The following is a 23,162-nucleotide window of genomic DNA, read 5'->3' as shown; positions in this document are numbered from 1 at the left end:
TCCCATATTAAATGGACCAACAACTCGTGTAAGAAAAACCTTGTGACAGTCAGCCTCCTTCAGGTCTTGCCTTGATCCATGGTGTTGTTAAGAAGCGTGTACTGGTCCCAAACTGCGTCCAGACATGTGATTGACTGTTGGTACCAGCTCACAAGGAGCGTCAGTCATTTCCATTTTAGGGCACTGACGTCTGTACACATCTTTAAGAAATGAGAATCTTAAGGACCTGAATCCAGAGCTTTTTGTTTGGCCAGTCTTTGGGAACCTAGACATTATTTGATTTGAATTAATACAATGATTTCAAAAGTATTGCTTTCCCAGTATTCCCAGATATTTCATGGTACAGTTTGCGCTAATTAATCGATGTAACAGCCCAGATGAATGGAGAACTGCTAATTTATTGGTTAACACCAAAGAATGAATGGAGCACAAACTTCGTAGATTTCATAACTTATGACACGTCCCATGCCTGGATAAGGAATGTTGAACCATTTCCGGCATGTCAGGAATCCAGTTTTGCCTGTGAAGTGGTGTCTGTACCAACACCTAATAAAGCCCAGGGGTAAAAACTGTATATAATAAAGTAAAAACACCAGTAAGTTGCATCAAATTTATTCAAAATGACCAAAATAACAAAATCTATAGTCAGAGTAAAAAAATAGAAATGCAGAGATGAGAAAATAAGAAAATAAATAAATGAAGAAAAGAAAATATATACATGGTATATATGGTCGATAAAGGAGGAAAGAAAATAGTTAAAGAATGCAATAAGGTAATCATCATTTAATAGATACAAATGATGCCTGGAAATTCAATAAAATTTGAATATTTTGTGCAAAGGCATCATTATTTAGCCTGACAAACACTACTATGGTTGTATTAAATTTTAATGTGACATTATAGGCCTTATCATACATGTGTGTATTGCCACTGATAAAATGTGTACCATGTTGGATTTGAACAAAATTTCTTAAGCGTAACTCGGTTCAGCATCTTATTTTATTTAGCAAAATTACTTACTTAAATATGATTTTATAAAACAAAAAGTAGTTTTTCTTTTTGATCTCAAATATAATTTCCTTTACAAGCCTCAAAACTCTTTAAAAAGAGAATATTACGCAATTTATACCAAAACGAAAATAGCGTGCTGAGCTTGATTTAAGATCAGAAACTAAATGTTTTGATTGGCCTGTATGTTTAGCTGACCAGCCTGACCAACAGACTGAATGGAATCACTGAAGCATGTCTAAAGATAAGGATAATATCAATATTGAATACTAGCCCAGGACTGAGTTTTATTGAGCCAATGTTGCTCTACAACAAAGAAGACAACCTCAAGGCTTTGATAATACCTAAACTCTTCTTTGAATGACTGACAATCTAAATTTCAGTATTGTTTTGCAAGCTTTGCCCATTTTGCATTGGGGGATATGAATGACCTTCATATTACACTATATTTAGCTCATCATTCTAAGATTATACTCACAGTCTTTTAGATTTGAAGAGTAAGAATGTGAAAAGTTAGAATGCCACAAAAAAAATTCATGTAATTAAGTATTATTTTATATTTCTACATGCTAAGCATTTAAAAGCAAACAATGTGACCATATCCAGTAACAAGAATGACCATGTTACAAAAACTGCATGTGAATGGCAAACAATGTGATATTGCATGAAAGTTTTGCTGCGTGTTAGATAGCACTGTGATGAACATGGTGATGTTATGTACACGTACAAAGCGTCACTTTTTCAACAACTGTCGAACTTTGTTCCATTCATCTGCGATACATGTGTTATACTCATCAGTCTGAAAATAAGAACATGACTATTCATATTTCAACAAAGTCTGATTATATTATTATTCACTTTATAAAGGAAGATTACCAGAAATGAGTATTATTGTAATTTTTTGAAACATCAGTTTTCAGCACCATATCAGATATGCAATATTGATTTAAACTATAGCAAAAATGAAATATTGATTGTCTGGTAAGTGGAGAGGTAAGCGCACTCGCTTATCACCAACGGAACTCTGGTTTGATTTTCGATTTTGGCCCATACAAGTTTGTTCAGTGGTCCCCAGGCCTGACAAGTGGTTGGTGGTCCCCAAGTTCTCTGGATATCGCAAAATAAGACAGTATTCTCATACAACACCATGTCAGTGAGAGAGAGGCCTAGCCTAAGTAGTATAACTTCTTGTGTCTAGTCCATTCAATGAATGAAAATACATGTACTATCTATTTAATTAAGCCTGTATTTTATCTGACCTTTTCCAAAAGCTGGCCATATTTGTTTTTCAATGCCTCCACTTTTTGTTCGATGTTTTTCTGGTATCTGTGCACATCTTCCTCCATGCGTTTACGGTATTGTAACAAGTGGCTTTTTTTCTCGGATTCGTTTGCAACCTTCTTTTCAAAATTCTCTTTCTCTCTGAAGAATAAATAGAATTTATGTTGGCCTCATTGTTTCCAAAATGTGTTTAAAATGTGTTATTTTATTTTCTCAATAAACAAAAAACAATGGTATGTTAGAAATATTCTCATTGGACCAATTGTTCAGAACATTTGTAAAGTTAACAACATTGTTAATGGCATCATCGTTAACTTTTAATACTGAAATATTTTAATATGTGTTGATAAAAAGTAAATAAAATAAGCTTAGCTTACATTTGTTGCATCAATATTTGAGAAAAGTAATGAAGTTAGTGAAATCCTTTAAAACTTTTTGTTACCTTGATTTACCATTAATTCAAGATGGCGCAATTATGATCTCAATACAGATTTTGGCGAGAAAAAATTTCAAAATAAGTGTCAAAATCTATGTTTTTCTTTTTTAATAACAGAACTATCCTTGTTTAAGCTACATACACTAAATACACCAAATATATATGACAACGATGACAAACAACAAGATTGACGCCAATCCATCCCTAGTCAATTGTTGAATTTTTTTCCATCAGCTAAGGCGCATAACTCGACAACTATAAAACTATTTAAGTTTCTGGCATTGAGTTATATGTGCAAGTTATCTCTGGCAATATGCGCACCAAGTTTAAAGAATATATTTTGGAATGGTTTTGGTACAAGTCTTTGCACAACCATCCAAACACCAAGGAAATGCAAATACTTGTCCCTTGCTTTTGTCAATCAAAGGGCACAACTTGACAAATATTAGAGTCATGGGCTTTCATACATATTTATATATTATTAACATGTTGCTGGTAGTCATTTAATCATTCAATTGACCAATCAAGAGATTATATTAGCCATACCTTTTTAACACTTTGACCACCTCATACAAAGTTGAAACAATCTCTGACAAATGACCAGGCAAGGCTAGACCCCCACTCGTGTCATGTTAATTATGCCTGTGTGTACGAACTTTCTTTGTACTGTTTTTGAATTTTTTATGGCTTGTGTTGAGAATTGGTTCCTGTTGACTATCGATAATTGGTTACACACAAGTAACTGATTATGGATAGTACAATCAGTTTTTGACAACACCTTAATTGTAGTTCTATTCCTGTTCAATAACTCGTAATCCTTAACAATGCTTATGTTATGCGTATGATTGAAATTATTTATTGTTGCTGTTGCTTTCGGCCAAATTGTTGACAAAACAATTGAACACATCCAAATGTATAAATGAACTCAAATGAGAAAATTTGCTGAAATTAACCAAACGCAAATAACATAAAGAAAGAAGAAAAACAACTTGATGGTTGAATCGATGACCATATACAATCAATTTTTGCCAATTTCAGGCCCAATCAATCAATTTTTGATTATAATTGATCATCAGAACATCACTTTATATAGCACTACTCTATTTCAACATTTATTTGCTACAGCAATTATGCAGACTTTTCCTTACTGTGATGCATATCAGGGAGTTTCAAAAAAAAATTAAACAATTAACAAGTAACCAAAATCCATACATACTCCGTATCAGCCATTATCTGCTGTTGCAGGATGTGGACTTTGTTCTGATGCATAATGGCCAGTTTCGAGAGTCGCTCCTGACGGCCCCGCAGTAATTCCTGGACGCGTTCCTTCTGACATTCTGTTTCATGAATCTGCTCAGTTACTTCCTGTACTTGCTCAATAAGGACGGACACATCCGCAGCTACCTCACTGTGAATGGATTTTACAAGTGTTTGCATGGATTATGCAATATTTTGTAGCATTAAATTAATTTCTAATAATTAATTGAATATACCAGAGCACCATGCTCAAATGCCAACTATTAAAGGATAAAATGATCAGATTATTTTCAAAAATTGTTTGTTTACGAAGTAAGCAGCCAATAATCAATCACAGAACCTCTGAATCAATTACGGTATCACTTTGTGGCTTAACTCTCAATAAAAAGAAAGCAGAACAACAGTATAAATCATTTTGTATTTAGGTTAAAAACTAAACCCTACAATACCAAGACATGCAATCTGAGAATCCGCCAAAAGAGCTGTCCCAAAGACAGTGCACTCAACTATCAGGCTACATTGTAATTTTAAGGATTGTAAATTTTGGTGAAACATGCATATATCACTCTAAAATTAGATTACATGCAAAATCCTTATTCAGAATTTCTAAGTAAAAATACAAAAGGGCCACAATTTGCATTATATGCAAGATAGAGTTATCACACTTGATAATACATCAAGTAGTTGCTGTGTGATTGACTTATATGTGCTTACATGCAATACCTTAACCAGAATTTCTTTGTCGAATAATAAAGGGGCAAAATTTATATTAAATACAAAATAGAGTTCTAAGATAAAAGATTTAGCTTAATTTATAAAGAAGATTGGATGGTTGAGAGGACTTGTATAAAGTTTCAATTAAATGGGCAATAATATGCATTATATGCAAGATAGAGATATCTTACTTGATTAATCAAGTATGTTTGATAGTGGGGAAATCATGTCTAAAGTTCCAATGAAAAATATGATGTATTTGCCGAGATATTGTCTTAAATCATTAAACTGTGGTTACATTCAACCAGAATTTCTGATTCGAAAAATAAAGGCCCATAATTTGCATTATATTTAAAATAGCACTACCTATCTTCACTAAATAAATAGGTTTGATATTTGGGAACACATATCTAAAGGCAATAAACAATGTTTTTGCTGAGATAATGACTTAAAAGTTTAAAGGTGCTTACATGCAAAACCGCAATTGTGACGCTGATGGTAGGGTGAGTGGTATAGCTCTCCTTATTCTTTTAATAGTCAGGCTAAAATTATATACAAATGGGATATTACAGTTTTTTTTGTCTTCCACTACACTAGCTATCCTATTGGAGAGTTTCCATACCTTTCTTTGTCAACAGACTTCTGTATGAGCTCCAGCAAGGCGAGGCCCTTCTCCAGATTACTGACCGTCTGCTTGATGTCCTTACGCTGTCTCTCTATCTCCCTACAATCACAAAACAGAAGAGATGTATATGTATACAGACTTCTGTATGAACTCCAGTAAGGCGAGGCCCTTCTCCAGGATATTGACCGTCTGCTTGATGTCCTTACGCTGTCTCTCTATCTCCCTACAATCACAAAACAGAAAAGACATACATGTATACAGACTTCTGTATGAGCTCCAGTAAGGCGAGGCCCTTCTCCAGATTACTGACCGTCTGCTTGATGTCCTTACGCTATCTCTCTATCTCCCTACAATCACAAAACAGAAGAGATGTACATGTATACAGACTTCTGTATGAGCTCCAGCAAGGCGAGGCCCTTCTCCAGATTACTGACCGTCTGCTTGATGTCCTTACGCTATCTCTCTATCTCCCTACAATCACAAAACAGAAGAGATGTACATGTATACAGACTTCTGTATGAGCTCCAGCAAGGAGAGGCCCTTCTCCAGGATATTGACCGTCTGCTTGATGTCCTTACGCTGTCTCTCTATCTCCCTACAATCATAAAACAGAAGAGATATACATGTTGACAGACTTCTGATTATGAACAGTCTCAAGTTGGAGTTCAAGTGGCAACACTGCAAATCTTTATTTCATTGTAACTTTCTTTCCAATATAGTATTGATGATGAAATGTACAAATATTTAATACTTTTTGAAATTGTACAATTATGTACATTTATCTTTGTTAAACAATTGAAATAAAGGTGTTTTTTGTAATTTAATACAAGTGCTTTCCTGGGTGGACTTGAGGCTGTTTTAAATCACGGCCCCAGATTTAAGTTCTTACAGCTTCCTTATTTCCCTTCAATCACATAGTTAATTTTAAGGTCTGAAAATCAATGAACCCTATTTTTATAAATATCTTTTCATTCAAAATATTTCTGTAAGAACATTGTCCTAGCTAATACTATCAATATAAATATTCTTGCAAAATTTTGCAAATAGCAAATGATATAAGGGGTTTGGTTTGTAATGAAATATACTTTAAACAATTCATGAGTATGGCTGGACTCTGGAGCAAATGCTTATTTCTTTCTCTGCATCTTAACTGTCAATCAAAATGCTGTCCCATAAAAATTGAACTGAAAGTATCTGGATACATTATTGGTTCTTAATTCATTGAAAAGGCCATATTAATTTTCTTTTAACCCCTAATACTAACGTGAGCCTGAGCTGTTTTCGTTGCAGGAGATCACGTGCCTCTTGCACCCGCTGTTTCAACCCTTCCTGTTCAGCCATCACCTTGGCGGGTGACTGCACGATCTTCAGCGCTAAGTGGCCCTCCTGTTCTTTTAGTTTCAGAACTCGACAATTCAACTCATCCTACAAAGAAGTAGAATGTTACTTTACATGAATGACAGATAGTGTTGTCTTTGGACAACCATCAGTGCTAGGTGACAATCCTGTCTCTAAAGCTTGTGCACATAGATTTCATAAGAGATTAATACAAATACAAGCAAGCCCGATTCGACCACAGGCTGTAAGAAAAATCTGGATTCTGTTAATTTTTATATATTTGGGCTTGCGGTTCAAATCTTTATATGAATGACAACGTCAGATGTAACATATATACCTGTCTAGCCTTGCTGTTTGTAATATTGGACTTGATGTCGTAGATGGACTTGGTCAACGTCTGTTTGTTTCTCTGTTGTTCCTGCATTGCAACTGACAACTGGTCTACATCTGCCTGGACCTGAAAACACACAAGGTTATATATAAAGTATATTAAATGTTCATGACTGACAGGGCTTTTTTAATTGACTTGTCACTGTTGCTGCTTGTTTCCTGAATGGTGGCTGACAACTGGGAGCTGTTTTATTAAGAATCTGATTTATACATTAATGATATCATGGCAACTATATTACCCGAGCCACAAGTTAGCCGTTCCTGTTTGACCTTTTTGCCATGATGTTACATACCTTATGTTTTAGCTTATTACTTCAACTAAACAAAATAACCAATCACTCAGAATGAACCCATAATAATGTTTTATAAATATGAGCTGAGTCCTCCTTTTTGAATACCGGAGCAACCAGTGGTTCCTGTTTGACCCTCTTTGCCATGATGTTGCAAACCTTATGTTTAACCTGTTATTTCAACTAATTTCTATACAAACTAACCAATCACACAGAATGCATCTATATGTTTTATAAATACAAGCCCCGCTTCCCCTTCCCCTATTTGAATACCTGAGCCACCAGTGGTTCCTGTTCGGCCCTCTCTGCCCTGATATTGTTGATCTTCTGTTTCAGCTCCTCATTTCTCCTCAATAAAGTCTCATGATGCTCTCGTTCTGACTCCTGCAAGAAAAATGCTGACAACATCTTAAACTTATCTATAATTTCTAGGTCTCAGTATTAAAGGTGCACTATTACTCCTAAATAAGATTAACCACAATTGACAAAATTGTTTAAATTTACCAAAATGGATGAATAGATGTTGAAAACAATGGTTCTTTTGAAGAAAAAAATGTGCAGAAAACACGATATTTCTACCTTATAAAACAAAAGTAGATCACAGTAAATCTTTTAGCATTCACCAATCATTTAATAATTTTGTGTTTACACCTATTTAAACACTGTTACAATATTGTAATGAATATTTTCCAAAAATGCATTATTTTGTATACAGTAGTTAAAGGTTGACCACTTAAAAATTATGTTTATTGATTTTGAATTAGAGTGTAACTTTAAGAAATACTTCTACAACCAAACTATGGCTGAAGACCCAATACACATGATGTTCAATCACAATAATTACATCTGAGATTCAGCACAGAAAGTTAAAAAAATCTAGAACCGGAGCTGATAAGCTTAAGCCAGTTTTAGCAGCTGATACCAATTAAAAAGGCCACTGATATTATTATATATTAGATTTCACGACACATCAAAGCTGCACTCTCACTGATATACCGTTTTTTTGTTTTTTGTTTTTGGTTGGGAAAGAGCAAATTTTGGCATAAATATCTGCCAACCAATGATAAAAGATTGCTGACAAAAGATCAGATCACAGATTTTTATATTTCCGTTCGAAAATTAATGTTTAATGGCTTAAACAATAATTAACGGTTTAAGAAAAATGCATAAAACATGATTTTGCAAACACAAAAATTGGCTCGTTTCAAGACAAAAGATAAAAAAGTTCAGTCTGGGAGAGTGCAGCTTTAACATGCTTATCCATTGCTATTAAGCCTGATAATAAAGCTAATCACTGAAAAGATTTTCAATCGACGGAAATTGTAATTGCCATCAACCAGTCACTACTGCATGAAATCGGTTAAACAGAATGGTTCAGCCAAATCATGTAGCAGATTGACACCCATGACTTATTGGTATGGTTCAACACTTTTCAAGAAATTAGGCCCAGGTCAATTAAGGAATCATGAGATTTTTTCAAACTTTTCTGGACCCTCATTTTATCGAACTTATCGAGCAAATACTATAAGTTGAAATTAGACTTGAAATGACCAATTATGAAATATTTCGAGGCAAAAAAAGCTTTTTTGGTATATTTTTTCGATATGATTATTATATTCTATATCTCCATGTAAAACCCTTTCAAAGGTTACCCAAAAAAGACTGTGTTATTTGACACCCTATGTCTAAGAGGCTTAGAATCTTTAGACATACATACCACATCAGCTCGCATATCCTCATACGCAATCATACGGGTAGCCTTGAAACGCAGGAAGTTGATTATGCTGCTGCATATCTTCTTCAAACGTTCACATGCTGGAATGTAAGTATGAGACATTTCCTGAAATTACCATCCCAAATACAGGGATGTGATTGACCTCAGACCTGGCAGCTGAGACAGCTGAAGGACTGGAACCATTTCAGCCATGGTTTTGGGGTTGCTTTTGGGGGTGAAAAGCACCATGTCATAGAAGCAAACTAGCTTTTTAGAAGCTCTTTTGAGGGTTCTCCTGACTTCAAATTTAAACCAAGCTGGAGTATTAATTCCAACAACCTAAAAGCATATGAGGTTTAATATATAGCCTGGCACTTTAAGACGAGAAATCTGTCTAAAATGATTTAGTGTCTGGTAAATACAGTGGCTTCCCACCTAGGCAACCGAGGTTTGATTCTCAACATTACCATTAGTTTAAACATTATTTATTTTACAACGACTGTGAAGAAAGTTATTATAACTTAAACTATGTCACTCTCATTGGCACGATGTGTGGGAGAGTTTGGTCTTGTAGTGTGGGAGAAACTGGAGTACACAGAGAAAACCCACTTGTCCAGCTTGCTGACCCAAACCAAACTCACATGTACCCTGGCCGGGATTCAAACCCGGGTCGCCTTGGTGAGAAGTGAGTGCACTAAACGGACAACATTACAATTATATTTTGAGAACTATACAGAAAGTCTATTAAATTTTCGATAGACCATTCAATACATACATGGGAAGTAGATATCTCTGGCGGAGAAATCGTTGATGTACATGGTGGGCATTATTCGACCCCTGAAACATGACAAATGTCAAGTTATAATAACTTTGGAAGTATTTGTTGCATCTTACATCAACTCAGCTATTTGATATATATATAGAATTTGTTATTTGTGGTCATATTAAATATATGCATATAATGTGATGAATTATTTTTTAGACATTTTTAGTGAACAGCACCTAACCAACCGTACATGTTTATATAATTAATATATATAACAAAGAATATAAATATGAAACAAGGTAAAGTACATGGACTCTATAATGCAGCGTAACAATTCTCTAACACTGTTTTGTATTTATCCAGCCCTAGCTGCTTTAGCCTAGTTTGTAAGGTGCATACAAATATCTGTGAGGAGCTAAGTGAAGCTGCATTACAATCTACAAGCAGTAGAAGAAATTTTACTTTTCATATTCCTGCACATTTTTGGACCTTTATCTTATATTTGTGTAACATGCAGGTTAAACTAGAGCATCACAAGAAGATGCCAAAGTTTTCTTAGGATTTTGTTTTTAGTTCAAAGGTTAAAATTTTGCTTGACTGTGAAGCTGTCGAAAGCAGTGCTTTGACACTCAAAACAGAAAAGCTTATTTTTTCCCATATGTCCTACATGATCCGTATGAGTGTCATGTTTGCCATAGCATCTGTGTAGATCTCGGGAAACTCCAGGTCTTGTGAGAGCAACAGTGGCTCCTGAAATGACAAGAACAGGCATGCGTGAACATCAATATGTTGTACTTTTAATTTATAATTATTTTATAGCACAATTTTATGGAGCTACATGTGTACATGGATGTATTTTAAAGATCATTTAATCTATAATATACACAAAGCATAAAAGAAGCACTGATCCAATTGCAAACAGTAACACGGCAGCATTTCAAGTTTTGAGCCTTTAAAAAGTATATGTGATCAAGCTCAGGGCTGCCTCTCGACAGGGAACCCAGAAAACACACTGCAGATAGACGACAGCAAGAAGAGGAGTTTGGCACAAAACTGCTTATAAGGATGTGGAGTGGGGCCATGGAAATCGAACATGTATTTTGTCCTTCAAATTTCTCTCTATTTTGAGATAAAGAAGAAATAGTTGAAAACCATAACTGATTGAATTTTCTCTGTAGTGTGTGTAAAACTTTAACCCCGTTTTCAAAGCTGATCTTTCACCCTTAGCATTTATCTTCTGGTTCCCAAACCATCATTTCATTTTGCATAAAACATGTGGAACATTTATAAGGTACCTGTAGATTTTCATCAGAAGACTCCGTGATGTCGCACATGAGTCTTCGAAATATCTCTATCCATTGCAAGGGCTGAAATGAAATTAAACTCACTCTAACATATCATGTTTTTTTATTCTAGAAAAAACAACAACATTCATACTATTTTTTGTTCATCTGGTATACACTATTCACTCTTTGTGTCCGACTTCGCTTTAGACAATGCGTACAATCTGTCTGATGTTTTTTGGTGTACTTGAAGTTGAGAAATATATATTTATAGAAAGAGTTCTTAATAGGAAGATACAACGGATCAACTAATAACATCAAATAATAGCAATACTTTGACATGTAAGTACTTAACACCTGTAAAAAAACCTCCTTAAATAGTGTACATATTGTAGATGTACAAAGTCGCAAAATATGGTACAATATTGTAGTGGTACGAAGTCTCCTAAGTATATTGAAATTACTGGAATTTGCAAATCTCAGACAGAAAGAGTTCAGTTTGAATTAGCATATGTCAAGACTAGTGAAATGAGCGATGGAGAGTCTAAAGAACTTAGATAATACTTCATTTATAAAAGCACACGTGCGAAAATGGACAATAGCTGCGGACCAATTGTAAAATTGTTCCATATTTAGGTGAATATCATACATCTGGTTTGCTGAATGAAGTTTCTTTGAGCTGCAGTCCACACAATTCATCCAGAGAGGAAACGATATCCGGAATGGCAAGTTCAGGAAATGCAAAGGCCATCTTCCTGAAATTTCAGTAAAAACAGAAGGATATTCTGGGGTCTTTACAGCAGGGCTTGGTCAAAAATATGATGTCAGAAGTATATGAAATCGGGCTAGTCCAAATAATTGTACGTTGACAGATTTTTTTTAGATTTTTGATATGGCAAATCCTTCACGTACAAATTGTTTAGTATCAAAAGTGGGTAGTTGCTCCGATCAGGATTCCGGGTTAAAGCATATAGCGTCTATAAAACATCATAAAAACAAGAAATATTACCAGATAATGTTATTTTATATTAGTTCCGTACACAAAAAATAAATATCCAACTTATAATTATGAGTTTGACGGCCTTTCTTCATATCATTCTGTCAAAACATAACGATATATACATGAAGGGCACCTGCAATGCTTCAGGGCACAGTTTTAAATTGCTCGGAACATTTCGGCCATGGCCGAGTTGTTTCGATTGTATAACGAGGTCTATCTCGAAGCTTTGTCGGAGGAGGCCGAGTTATTATGATTGTATCGAGTTGTTTCCCTTTGCATAATTGTTTTCTGTGTCAGTCAACTTTTGTTATATTGTAAAGGTAAACAACTTGTTTTAATGCATTAAATGCTTGTTAAGTGCAAAATAACATTTCACTTACATGGTAAAATATGAATATAACTCTTTATGATCAATTTCAACCATAAAATACTTCACTTCATTTTTAAAACACACCCGTTTTTTGCTCATTCCCGTTTAGACGTTAGGGATTGGAAGAATCCGGTATAACACGTCCATTATTTTAGACTAGAAATCGGGCTTGTTCATCCAAAAGACTAATTTCAAAGACTGCTTCCTCGATGCTCAAAACGACAAAAGTAAGCCCTGTACAATAGTGGAATAAGAATATTTCACTGGTCTCACATAACTGTTTGACTAACAGTTTTTGTTAAGAAGTGTTTCAATGCTGGTAAGTTGAATGCCAGACTACATGCTGTTTTGCTAAATTTTAACAAATAAAATAAGTTGATAATATTCTGCCAAAAGCTGTTGTGAAAGTTTGTGGACATACGGTAAAGGCACATTAGATGGCAATAGCTTACAAGAACATAATACAATCACTTTAATGTATGCTTGTTATAATTTTGTTCGGGTATCGCTTTAAACACTGGTAACTTACCTTCTTCAGATTGTTTTGTTTTGAAATCTGCGCGTAAAATTTTAACGTAAAATACGCAAAATATTAGTCATATCGGCATATGTCGAACGGCGAAACGGTTAGCTACAATGTTTCCTGACGTCAGCTTAGTAGTCACTTTTATTGCCGGTAGTTTGTACTCTACCCTTCCTGATAACATGTCAATGTTTTTCTAATCTCCTTTCTTACACCGTATGTAGCCGGTATAAAATGTTTTGGTTCTTTTAGTATATCAACCAATCCATCTGAAATCCATCTGAAAACTGTATTGACGGATAGTCGTTCTTGAACTCTCGTTATAAGGCCTTCGCGAGAATGCACGTGTGATGCATTTTTTTAACTTGAGTAGTATAAGGTTGTCACATATATATATTGCAATGTCATTAACGTTTCAGTCTCATTCCTCGATAAATAGACGTTGGCATGGATACATTTTTAACAATTTATTCACAGGTAAGACAGTTCGCTACAATTAAAATGGTAGCCATAATTAAGCTTCACATTTTAAGAAATAGTATTGCGAGTTTGTGGACGTAACATAAGGTATCCCTCTTACAGTAGTGTAGATGTTGGATGCCTGGCGTCCCCATATTGTTTTGCTATCATCCCATATGGTTTGGATAGTCATTCTAAAATGCCGTCCAGGCATTTCTTTTTTAATGAGAAAGAAGCCTGGACGGCAGTTTAGAATGACTAACGATTTGGAGTGAAAGAATGTGTAAAATTGTACAAAAAATACAACAAACACCTTTTAATGACAAAAAATGGGAAAATACACTCACAATGAATACATGGATAACGTTTGTACAATGACCAGGCCAGAGGGAACCCTCATGACGCACAGGAACGTAATATCACTAAAAGAAGGGAATCACATTATGTGGAATATGAGCATATGAGCTTTATGAAACACACCATGTCATGGTGTAAAACATGATTGTTAGGGTTGATTGATTTTTGTCATTTTGGTTTAATCAAGGTGAGAAGATATGGATCTGCTAAAGGAGACAATTGTGCTAAATTAGTGAGTTCACTGTCTGGAATCGGCAGTTACTGGTACTTCAATGAAATACAGGAACAACTGCGAAGAATTTGCGATATTTTCTAAAACAGTTTTAAGTATCATTTAAAAGGTTGAGTAGTTGAAAACAAACGTTAATAATCAATAAACCTTGGTATTCAAATATTCAACAGTTCGAACGAGGTTGTTTTAGTAGCGAGTTGCGCGGTATTAAGGTATTAAAGCATTGACCGGTGCTAAAGATGCCTTAGATACCGGTCTGCTGGTCTTTGGTGAAGAATTCATGTATTAAATAGATGTTAGATATAGAGATAAACTCAAAAGTATTACCAGAAAAGGACCGCTTTCTTGAAACAAACCAAGTGTGGTTGTGAAGGAGGGGCGGCTTTGAAGGTTGTTGGAAGCTATGCTTTTGGCAGTTAATTGCATCAAAATAAGGCAGCCTTTGACGCTTTTCGCTGGTAAAATTATTTGATTCTTAGCCGGTGATTGGATTTGCAATCGTGTGGGAAAATATACAGAGGTTAGTGTATATGGTTCGAACTAAACACAGCACGTATGGTTCTTTTTTACATAAAATAGACAAGAACAATATATAATCCATTAATTTAAAGACATGTTAACTGAAATGTGAGACTGATAATATCCCGCACCATTTTATACTTAGTATTGCTGATTGAAACAAATATTTGTCATTGGTAACATGTATTGTCACTAATAGTAAACTATTATTTCTTTCACGGTTGTAAACCACTGAACATTGTCGCTTGCAATGTTAAACATGATCTTTATTTTATTTTATTTTTATGTACTGACAGTTTCGATCACATTCCTTAAGTAACCGTACATGTTTGCTTTAAACTTAAAGGTTTGTTTTTTGTTTAAGAAATAGTATCGGTTGTTTTGCTTGCAAGACCAACGTCTTGAAGTCACACTCTAAAATCAATGATTATTAAAATCATTTACCCGAAGCACATGCTGAAGTTTTAATTCAGTAACTTTATCTTGCACGCCTCCCTCACACACTTATGAACACATACTAATGCATATCAGTTGTCTTCATTAACTTATATTTACACCTCAACGTCCACTCCTTAAAGCTGCACTCTCACAGATTGAACGTTTTGACAACTTTTTTATTTTTGGTCTTGGAAAGAGACAATTTTTGTGAAAATCCATGGAAACAAATTAAATAAGACTGCTGACAAAAAATTAGATCGCAAATTTTTGTATTTAAGTTCAACAATTGATGTTTTATGCATTTTTCTTAAACCGTTAGTAACTGTTTAGGCCATAAAACCATCATTTTCGATCGGAAATATGAAAATCTACTATCTGATTTTTTGTCAGCAATCTTATATCATTGGTTTGCAGATATGTACGCAAAAATTTGCTCTTTCCAAGACAAAAAATAAAAAAGTTGTGAAAATGGTAAATCTGTGAGAGTGCAGCTTTAAATGAACTGCCTTTCGGCAATTGTGAGTATCATATGTTCGGATTAGTCCAAATAATTGTATGTTGACGGATTTTTTTACGATTTTTGATATGACAAAGGAATTGGAAGAATCCCGTATAACACGTATATTATTTTAGACTAATGTTTGGATCGTGATGGGATACCGATAAACATGTAAATTGAAAATTGTTTATCTTCTTCTTTTTTTTTGGTATTATGTCAGCAGGCCCCGAAAAACTTAAACATGTCAGAAAATGTAAATTTATGATATGTTAAATGTATTGTTGTCATTATTGTTTCAATTTTACGTATGAAAGTGATTGATTTTGACATGTGTTGTACATGAACACGTATGTTTGAGAAATTTGAACAGATCACATGGTCGAGGTCCTTAATTGGAGGGCGTAATTTAGTGTTAGTTTTGTATCTCTCTATTGTGTCGAGGTGAATGTGAGCCCAGGACTCACTGTAGGTAAATGATTTACAATTTACTATGACATAGAATGTTGTAAATTGCAAAATTAGAAGAAGTTGGTTCGTTCGTATATTGGTACATTTTCGACTTCTCCTGTACCCTGACATGTTTTATGAAAGCATAATTCATAAAACGAAAGATTTTATATAATAATTTATATTAAGCACTAATATTTTCAAGGAAATGTAGAAGGGGCTGAACTCGATGTAGCATTTATTCCGTTGAATGTGATTAGTATAATATAACCAGAAAGTGTGCAGTTCCAAGCCAACGTATATTATTTCGAAGCAGCATCGCTGTTAAGTGTGCACTTGGATAGGATAAATCGGGTTAAGAGTCAACTTCGTCTATACGTTTAGCCTTCTACTCGCATATGCAATCAAGATTTTGACACGTAAGGTCAACATTTTCATAAAATTTCACAAAAAGTAATTTCGATGCTATGACATACTTTCACCGGGTCTTTTCATTCGTTTGAAAAACTCTTCGTCTCATCAAGTTCGAGACATATTCTACTCTAAAATGCCATTGGCCATTCTACTTCCAGGTCATCCATTACGAAACGTCTACACTAACGGAGTTATTACATAGCAGGTTCGATTAAAACAATCAACCGAACCTGTGCCAGATTTTTTTTCCAATTTTCTGGCATGGCGGTGGCGTTGGAAGTCTTATTGGACACGTTCCAAATATATGGGCTTGATATAGATCACTGAAGAATAGAGACAGTAACGACTTGTGCAATATGAATTTATCTGTTGATTCATTTGCTAATGCTTAATTTGAATTTGCAACCGCTGGATCTCTTCTTAGGTTGGGATGCAAAATTTTCGTTGTCTTGACCACCCAGGACATATTTTTGAACGCACTGCAGATATAACTTAATTAAAGGTTTAGACAGGATGAGGACGGAATACATGTGCATCCTGTGCATGCCACGTTACTATGTCTGTAATGAATGAAGTTGTTATTCATTCATTTCGTTTTTACATCTCGAAGAATATCACACAAGAATTATATTTTTTATTGTTTTTATTATATTTTCATTGTGTTTTTCCTACTAGTTTGTACAATCATGGTACTTTCATTATTAGACTAAATGAAGACATACCTTAAACCTTGTTAAGGCGAGCTATGAAAGAAAGTTGAATTTATCGTACCTCTTAAAGCTACTCTCTCACAGATTTACCGTATTGACAACTTTTTATTTTTTTGTCTTTGAATGAGCCAATTTTTGCGTAAATATCAGCAAACCAGTGATATAAGACTGCTGACAACAGATCAGATCGCAGATTTTCATATTTCCGTTCGAAATGTATAAAATACAAAAGTACATAAATACACAATTACTAACGACATTCTTAATAGAAATTAAGAAAAAATAAAGGATAAAGACGCTTACCAGGACAACTAAGATGTTTTTTTAAAAATAGTTTTGTCAAATTTAGTTGTGCAATTACGAACTGCATGTCTCTTTCGAGAAGCAAATGGAAAGTAACAGGAAGAAGAAAGGAATGGGACAAAGGATTTAATAAATTGTGCATATACCGCGGATACAACAATTATTTAATTAAAATGTGTTCACTACCTTGACAGGATAATAAATATTCACACTGAAGCCAATCATACATTACGGAACAACCACGCCTGGGAAACATCCACACTAGCTTTAATTAAACACCTGGTTACATGGCATAGAATAAAACAGTAAATTGTGTTACCAGTACAATCAATTATCGCATAGCTATAAATATATATATTTCAGACACCGTAGAGGTTTCGATCAGCACCGATTAAGAGCGATTGACAAGAAAGCAGACATACAAAACACAGTCGGACTTTCTATCGCTGGTGTTTAACAAAATCACCTCTAGTTCTCTGCAAGGCAAGTGAGTATATGTCTTATTTTATAGTAATTATATGATATACTTTAAACATGTTTCGAGACTCATACAATACAATAACTTTTTATCCGAATCTATAAATTAAAAACATATATACATGTATATGGATATTTATTCTAAACCGAACTATTGCTGACCATTTCATATGAATGTGTCTGGTTGTGTGCTTATTTCTAATCCTAATCAAGTTATGGTTGGAGTTTCAGTATTGATTGTGTGCTTATGTCAAATCCTTGGTAAGTTATATTTAGAGTTTCTGTATTGGTTGTGTGCTTATTTCCAATCATTGGCAATGTATATTTGGAGTTTCATTATTGGTTGTGTGCTTATGTCAAATCATAAGCAAATTATATTTGGAGTTTCAGTATTGATTGTGTGCTTATTCCCAATCCTTGGCAAGTTATATTTGGAGTTTCAGTATTTATTGTGTGCTTATTCCCAATCATTGGCAATGTATATTTGGAGTTTCATTATTGGTTGTGTGCTTATGTCCAATCATAAGCAAATTATATTTGGAGTTTCAGTATTGACTGTGTGCTTATTCCCAATCCTTGGCAAGTTATATTTGGAGTTTCAGTATTTATTGTGTGCTTATTTCCAATCATTGGCAATGTATATTTGGAGTTTCATTATTGGTTGTGTGCTTATGTCCAATCATAAGCAAATTATATTTGGAGTTTCAGTATTGATTGTGTGCTTATTCCCAATCCTTGGCAAGTTATATTTGGAGTTTCAGTATTTATTGTGTGCTTATTCCCAATCCTTGGCAAGTTATATTTGGAGTTTCAGTATTTATTGTGTGCTTATTCCCAATCATTGGCAAGTTATATTCGGAGTTTCAGTATTGATTGTGTGCTTATTCCAAATCATTAGCAAGTAATATTTGGAGTTTCAGTATTGATTGTGTGCTTATTCCCAATCCTTGGCAAGTTATATTTGGAGTTTTAGTATTGATTGTGTGCTTATTCCCAATCCTTGGCAAGTTATGTTTGGAGTTTCAGTATTGATTGTGTGCTTATTCCCAATCCTTGGCAAGTTATATTTGGAGTTTCAGTATTGATTGTGTGCTTATTTCCAATCCTTGGCAAGTTATGTTTGGAGTTTCAGTATTGATTGTGTGCTTATTCCCAATCATTGGCAAGTTATATTTGGAGTTTCAGTATTGATTGTGTGCTTATTCCCAATCATTGGCAAGTTATACTTGGAGTTTCAGTATTAGTTGTGTGCTTATTTCAAATCCTTGGCAAGTTATGTTTGGAGTTTCAGTACTGATTGTGTGCTTATCTCCAATCCTTGGCAAGATATGTTTGGAGTTTCATTATTGATTGTGTGCTTATCTCCAATCCTTGGCAAGTTATGTTTGGAGTTTCAGTATTGATTGTGTGCTTATTCCCAATCATTGGCAAGTTATATTTGGAGTTTCAGTATTGATTGTGTGCTTATTCCCAATCCTTGGCAAGTTATATTTGGAGTTTCAGTATTGATTGTGTGCTTATTCCCAATCCTTGGCAAGTTATGTTTGGAGTTTCAGTATTGATTGTGTGCTTATTCCCAATCCTTGGCAAGTTATATTTGTAGTTTCATTATTGATTGTGTGCTTATTCCCAATCCTTGGCAAGTTATATTTGGAGTTTCAGTATTGATTGTGTGCTCATTCCCAATCATTGGCAAGTTATATTCGGAGTTTCAGTATTGATTGTGTGCTTATTCCAAATCATTAGCAAGTAATATTTGGAGTTTCATTATTGATTGTGTGCTTATCTCCAATCCTTGGCAAGTTATATTTGGAGTTTCAGTATTGATTGTGTGCTTATTCCCAATCCTTGGCAAGTTATATTTGGAGTTTCAGTATTGATTGTGTGCTTATTTCCAATTCTTGGCAAGTTATGATTGGAGTTTCAGTATTGATTGTGTGCTTATCTCCAATCCTTGGCAAATTATATTTGGAGTTTCAGTATTAATTGTGTGCTTATCTCCAATCATTAGCAAATTATATATAGAGTTTCAGTATTTGTTGATTGCTTATCTTCAATCCCTGGCAAGTTATGTTTGGAGTTTCAGTATTGATTGTGTGCTTATTCCAAATCATTAGCAAGTAATATTTGGAGTTTCAGTATTGATTGTGTGCTTATTCCCAATCCTTGGCAAGTTATATTTGGAGTTTCAGTATTGATTGTGTGCTTATTCCCAATCCTTGGCAAGTTATATTTGGAGTTTCAGTATTGATTGTGTGCTTATTTCCAATTCTTGGCAAGTTATGATTGGAGTTTCAGTATTGATTGTGTGCTTATCTTCAATCCCTGGCAAGTTATGTTTGGAGTTTCAGTATTGATTGTGTGCTTATCTCCAATCCTTGGCAAATTATATTTGGAGTTTCAGTATTGATTATGTGCTTATCTCCAATCCTTGGCAAGTTATGTTTGGAGTTTCAGTATTAATTGTGTGCTTATCTCCAATCATTAGCAAATTATATATAGAGTTTCAGTATTTGTTGATTGCTTATTTCCAATCCTTGGCAAGTTATATTTGAAGTTTCAGTAATGGTTGTGTGCTTATGTCCAATCCTTGGCAAGTTATGGTTGGAGTTTCAGTAATGGTTGTGTACTTATGTCCAATCCTTGGCAAGTTATGGTTGGAGTTTCAGTATTGATTGAGTGCTCATTTCCAATTCTTGGCAATTTATGGTTTTTCAGTATTGGTTGTGTGCTTATTTCCAAGCCCTGACAAATTACAGTAGGTATTTCAGTATTGGCTATGTGCTTATGTCCAATCATTGGCAAGTTATGTATATATATCCCAAAACTATTTATTTTCCAAAATTTCATTGAAAAAAATCTTTTAAAGAAGTATTGGTTTAATGATACTGTATGTGAAACTAAAATATATTATATGATTTCACATTATAGGTTCTCCACGCCGTAAGGAACTTAAAAAACAAAAGTAAGTACGCTTACTCCTCTAACACAACAACCGAACACGTAAAGGCATTCATATTGCCAAGATAATGGAAAGGTGTGTGTGCAGGAAGCAGAGCTTTTGTGAATATCGGGACGACGATGAAGAATTACTTGGAGTTAACTGCACATCATGTGGTCAAGAGTGGCTAAAAGAAACCAGCAATCCAAGAGAAAGAATAATTTTTCAAGGACAAGAAATGGGCAAATACACTCATAAAGAATGCGTTGATAGTGGCTTCTTAATGACCAGACCAGAAAGAACCAAAATCACACCGAGGAACGTGAGCTCGCTGAGAAAAGGGGATCATATTACTTGGCATAGGTCTTATGGAATCTGGCATCACGCGATTGTGGTAAAAACATTTTCGTCGGGACAGATTGAAGTTTGTCATTTTGCTTCAGACAAAACGAGATTGAAAGCGATAATTAAAAACAAAGTAATGGATCCTCTAAAGGAAAATGGTAACCTCTACCGAATCAATTACAGCAGTATTCCAGACGAAAATTCTGCTGAATTAGTGGTTGCGAGAACAAAAGTTCTTCAATCAATGTCTACAATCGGCGAATACTGCTATAACTTTTTCAGAAACAACTGTGAAAATTTTGCGACATTTTGTAAAACCGGCTTCAGCATCAGCTACCAGCTTGAGTGGTTGAAAAAAAATGCGCAACATGCAATAGATCTTGGGGTTGACTTTGGAAAGGACCCAAGTGTTCGAAGGAGGTTGTACCAGTTACGATTTGTGCTGTATGAAGGTATCGAAGCATTGACGGGCGCTGGAGATGTCTTAGGTGCCGGTTTGCTGGTGCTAGGTGAAGTCTTCAGTTGTTACAAAGACATTGGTGAGATCAACGCAAAGGAAGGAATGACAGATGAAGATCGCCATTTTGAAAAACACAACCGTCTCTATGCATGTGCAGGAGGAATGGTCCTTGGGGCAGTTGGTAGCTACGCTTTGGGGCAGTACATGGGATCAACATTGGGTAGCCTTATCGGTGGTCCGTTGGGATTATTTGTTGGTAGAATGATTGGCGGTTGGGTCGGTGGTTTGATTGCATCAAGTGGAAACAATGAATATGTTCGTTACTAAATTTCGGTTTAAGTAAATTATAGTCCAGAGTTTCTTAACATAGCGCCTATGATGATTTTTCCACATAAAACACAGAAATCGTATGTTTGACATTAATTCAAAGATTTCGCATAACTGTTAACACATTTAAAAGCAACACTATTACATTTAATGGTCCGTTTATGCAATGCTTATTTGGTTTTGAAAGTAAAACTTCATTCTCGGTAACATTCGTTCAATGTTAAATAAACATTCTTGACTTGAGGATATATTGGCGTACATTAGTTGATTAGATGATCCCTCTATGCCTATGCCTCTGCGTTCATGTATAGTTGGAATGTGGTGTGTATGAATTCTTTTGTTTGAGTTATTTAAAATAGATCACATTATAGTCATGGTTTCAAAGTTTCAAAGTTTGTATTGTAATGCTCATATAATACATGTGGTTAAAACATGTTAGCGTAATATCGAATAAATACTATGTTTTCTTTTGAACAGTATTTTAAGGTGAAGAGACAGTCGGATTGTCTGTTCCTATTCGTTTCAAATATGCATATATTTGACATTCTTCTGCATATATTAAAAGAAAATGCGCGTATGTCATTGTATCAATGTAATTTGATATGCAAATAAATAGTTTTGTCATCTTTTCGATTTCTATTTTTCTTTTTGTTATTGTATTGTGAAAAATGATTTATTTAAATTGGAACTATTTTGAACTTTGTCACTTTATTTACAAAATCGCATTGGATGCAAGTTGCTTAAACCTTATGGTCTATCCTTTTAGAAATATAGTTATAACAGGCAAAACCTTGTTCCCTCTTTAATATAACCTTCAAGTATAATGTATTACACAAATATGAGGTCTCTGTGCTTAAACATTTGCAAGAAGGTGATCGGAAATCGTGGGGACGGAATGTTCACTTACTATATGCAGGCCTTCTGGAATGGAAAAAAACCCACAAGAACTGTCAAAAAATGTATACATCTTATTTTCATAGAAACATTCATCGGTATCATTTAAAAGAGCAAACTATGAACATGAATATTATAAGTCACTGCACGATGTAGATGTCAACTCGTGCATGTTGTAAGTTTAAATGAGATTGATGGGCTTTATCGAACTTACATGTTTATTGAACTTTACATAATCATTTTTGTTAGATTATTAATTGACGGGATTCTTTTTTATGAAAGCCTAGAATAGGAAAAAGTTGTATTTTTTATGTTAAGGAGAATGAAGAAACAAAGTAAATTAAA

General features: G+C 34.5%; 2 protein-coding genes across 4 annotated transcripts; one reads left to right on the top strand and one right to left on the bottom strand.

Annotated features, from left to right (window-relative positions):
* Nucleotides 1-632: 632 nt before the first annotated feature.
* Nucleotides 633-13,041, bottom strand: LOC128217978 (kinetochore protein Nuf2-like). The gene is made up of 13 exons (XM_052925462.1): nucleotides 13,002-13,041; nucleotides 11,752-11,857; nucleotides 11,115-11,186; nucleotides 10,487-10,569; nucleotides 9,829-9,890; nucleotides 9,057-9,154; nucleotides 7,613-7,723; nucleotides 6,997-7,116; nucleotides 6,586-6,746; nucleotides 5,319-5,420; nucleotides 3,942-4,133; nucleotides 2,268-2,430; nucleotides 633-1,807 (listed from the first exon to the last, which is right to left on the bottom strand). The coding sequence occupies exons 2-13, from the start codon at nucleotides 11,851-11,853 to the stop codon at nucleotides 1,742-1,744; spliced, it is 1,332 nt and encodes a 443-aa protein (XP_052781422.1). The 5' UTR covers nucleotides 11,854-11,857; nucleotides 13,002-13,041; the 3' UTR covers nucleotides 633-1,741.
* Nucleotides 13,042-16,226: 3,185 nt separating this feature from the next.
* Nucleotides 16,227-22,538, top strand: LOC128218190 (uncharacterized). 3 transcript variants are annotated; one of them, XM_052925777.1, is made up of 4 exons: nucleotides 16,227-16,365; nucleotides 17,737-17,860; nucleotides 20,569-20,608; nucleotides 20,782-22,538. In XM_052925777.1, the coding sequence occupies exon 4, from the start codon at nucleotides 20,880-20,882 to the stop codon at nucleotides 21,921-21,923; it is 1,044 nt and encodes a 347-aa protein (XP_052781737.1). In that variant the 5' UTR covers nucleotides 16,227-16,365; nucleotides 17,737-17,860; nucleotides 20,569-20,608; nucleotides 20,782-20,879; the 3' UTR covers nucleotides 21,924-22,538. The 3 variants fall into 3 exon arrangements, with proteins under 3 accessions (XP_052781737.1, XP_052781736.1, XP_052781735.1); XM_052925776.1 differs by lacking the exon at nucleotides 20,569-20,608 and adding an exon at nucleotides 18,082-18,111; XM_052925775.1 differs by lacking the exon at nucleotides 20,569-20,608.
* Nucleotides 22,539-23,162: the final 624 nt, after the last annotated feature.

The sequence above is a fragment of the Mya arenaria genome, chromosome 14 (genome assembly GCF_026914265.1).
Source record: "Mya arenaria isolate MELC-2E11 chromosome 14, ASM2691426v1".
Classification (NCBI taxonomy): Eukaryota; Metazoa; Mollusca; class Bivalvia; order Myida; family Myidae; genus Mya; species Mya arenaria.
This window is presented reverse-complemented; position numbering and strand designations above follow the sequence as displayed.

Bases quoted from the DNA above. Each gene is read 5' to 3' on its own strand.
- LOC128217978 (XM_052925462.1), bottom strand. From the start codon at position 11,853: ATGGCCTTTGCATTTCCTGAACTTGCCATTCCGGATATCGTTTCCTCT. The intron at 5,421-6,585 runs GTTAGTATTAGG...TTGTGATTGTAG, and splicing joins CGAAAACAGCTCAGGCTCAC to GGAGATAGAGAGACAGCGTA. The intron at 4,134-5,318 runs GTATGGAAACTC...ATCCATTCACAG, and splicing joins AAGTCTGTTGACAAAGAAAG to TGAGGTAGCTGCGGATGTGT.
- LOC128218190 (XM_052925775.1), top strand. From the start codon at position 20,880: ATGGAAAGGTGTGTGTGCAGGAAGCAGAGCTTTTGTGAATATCGGGAC.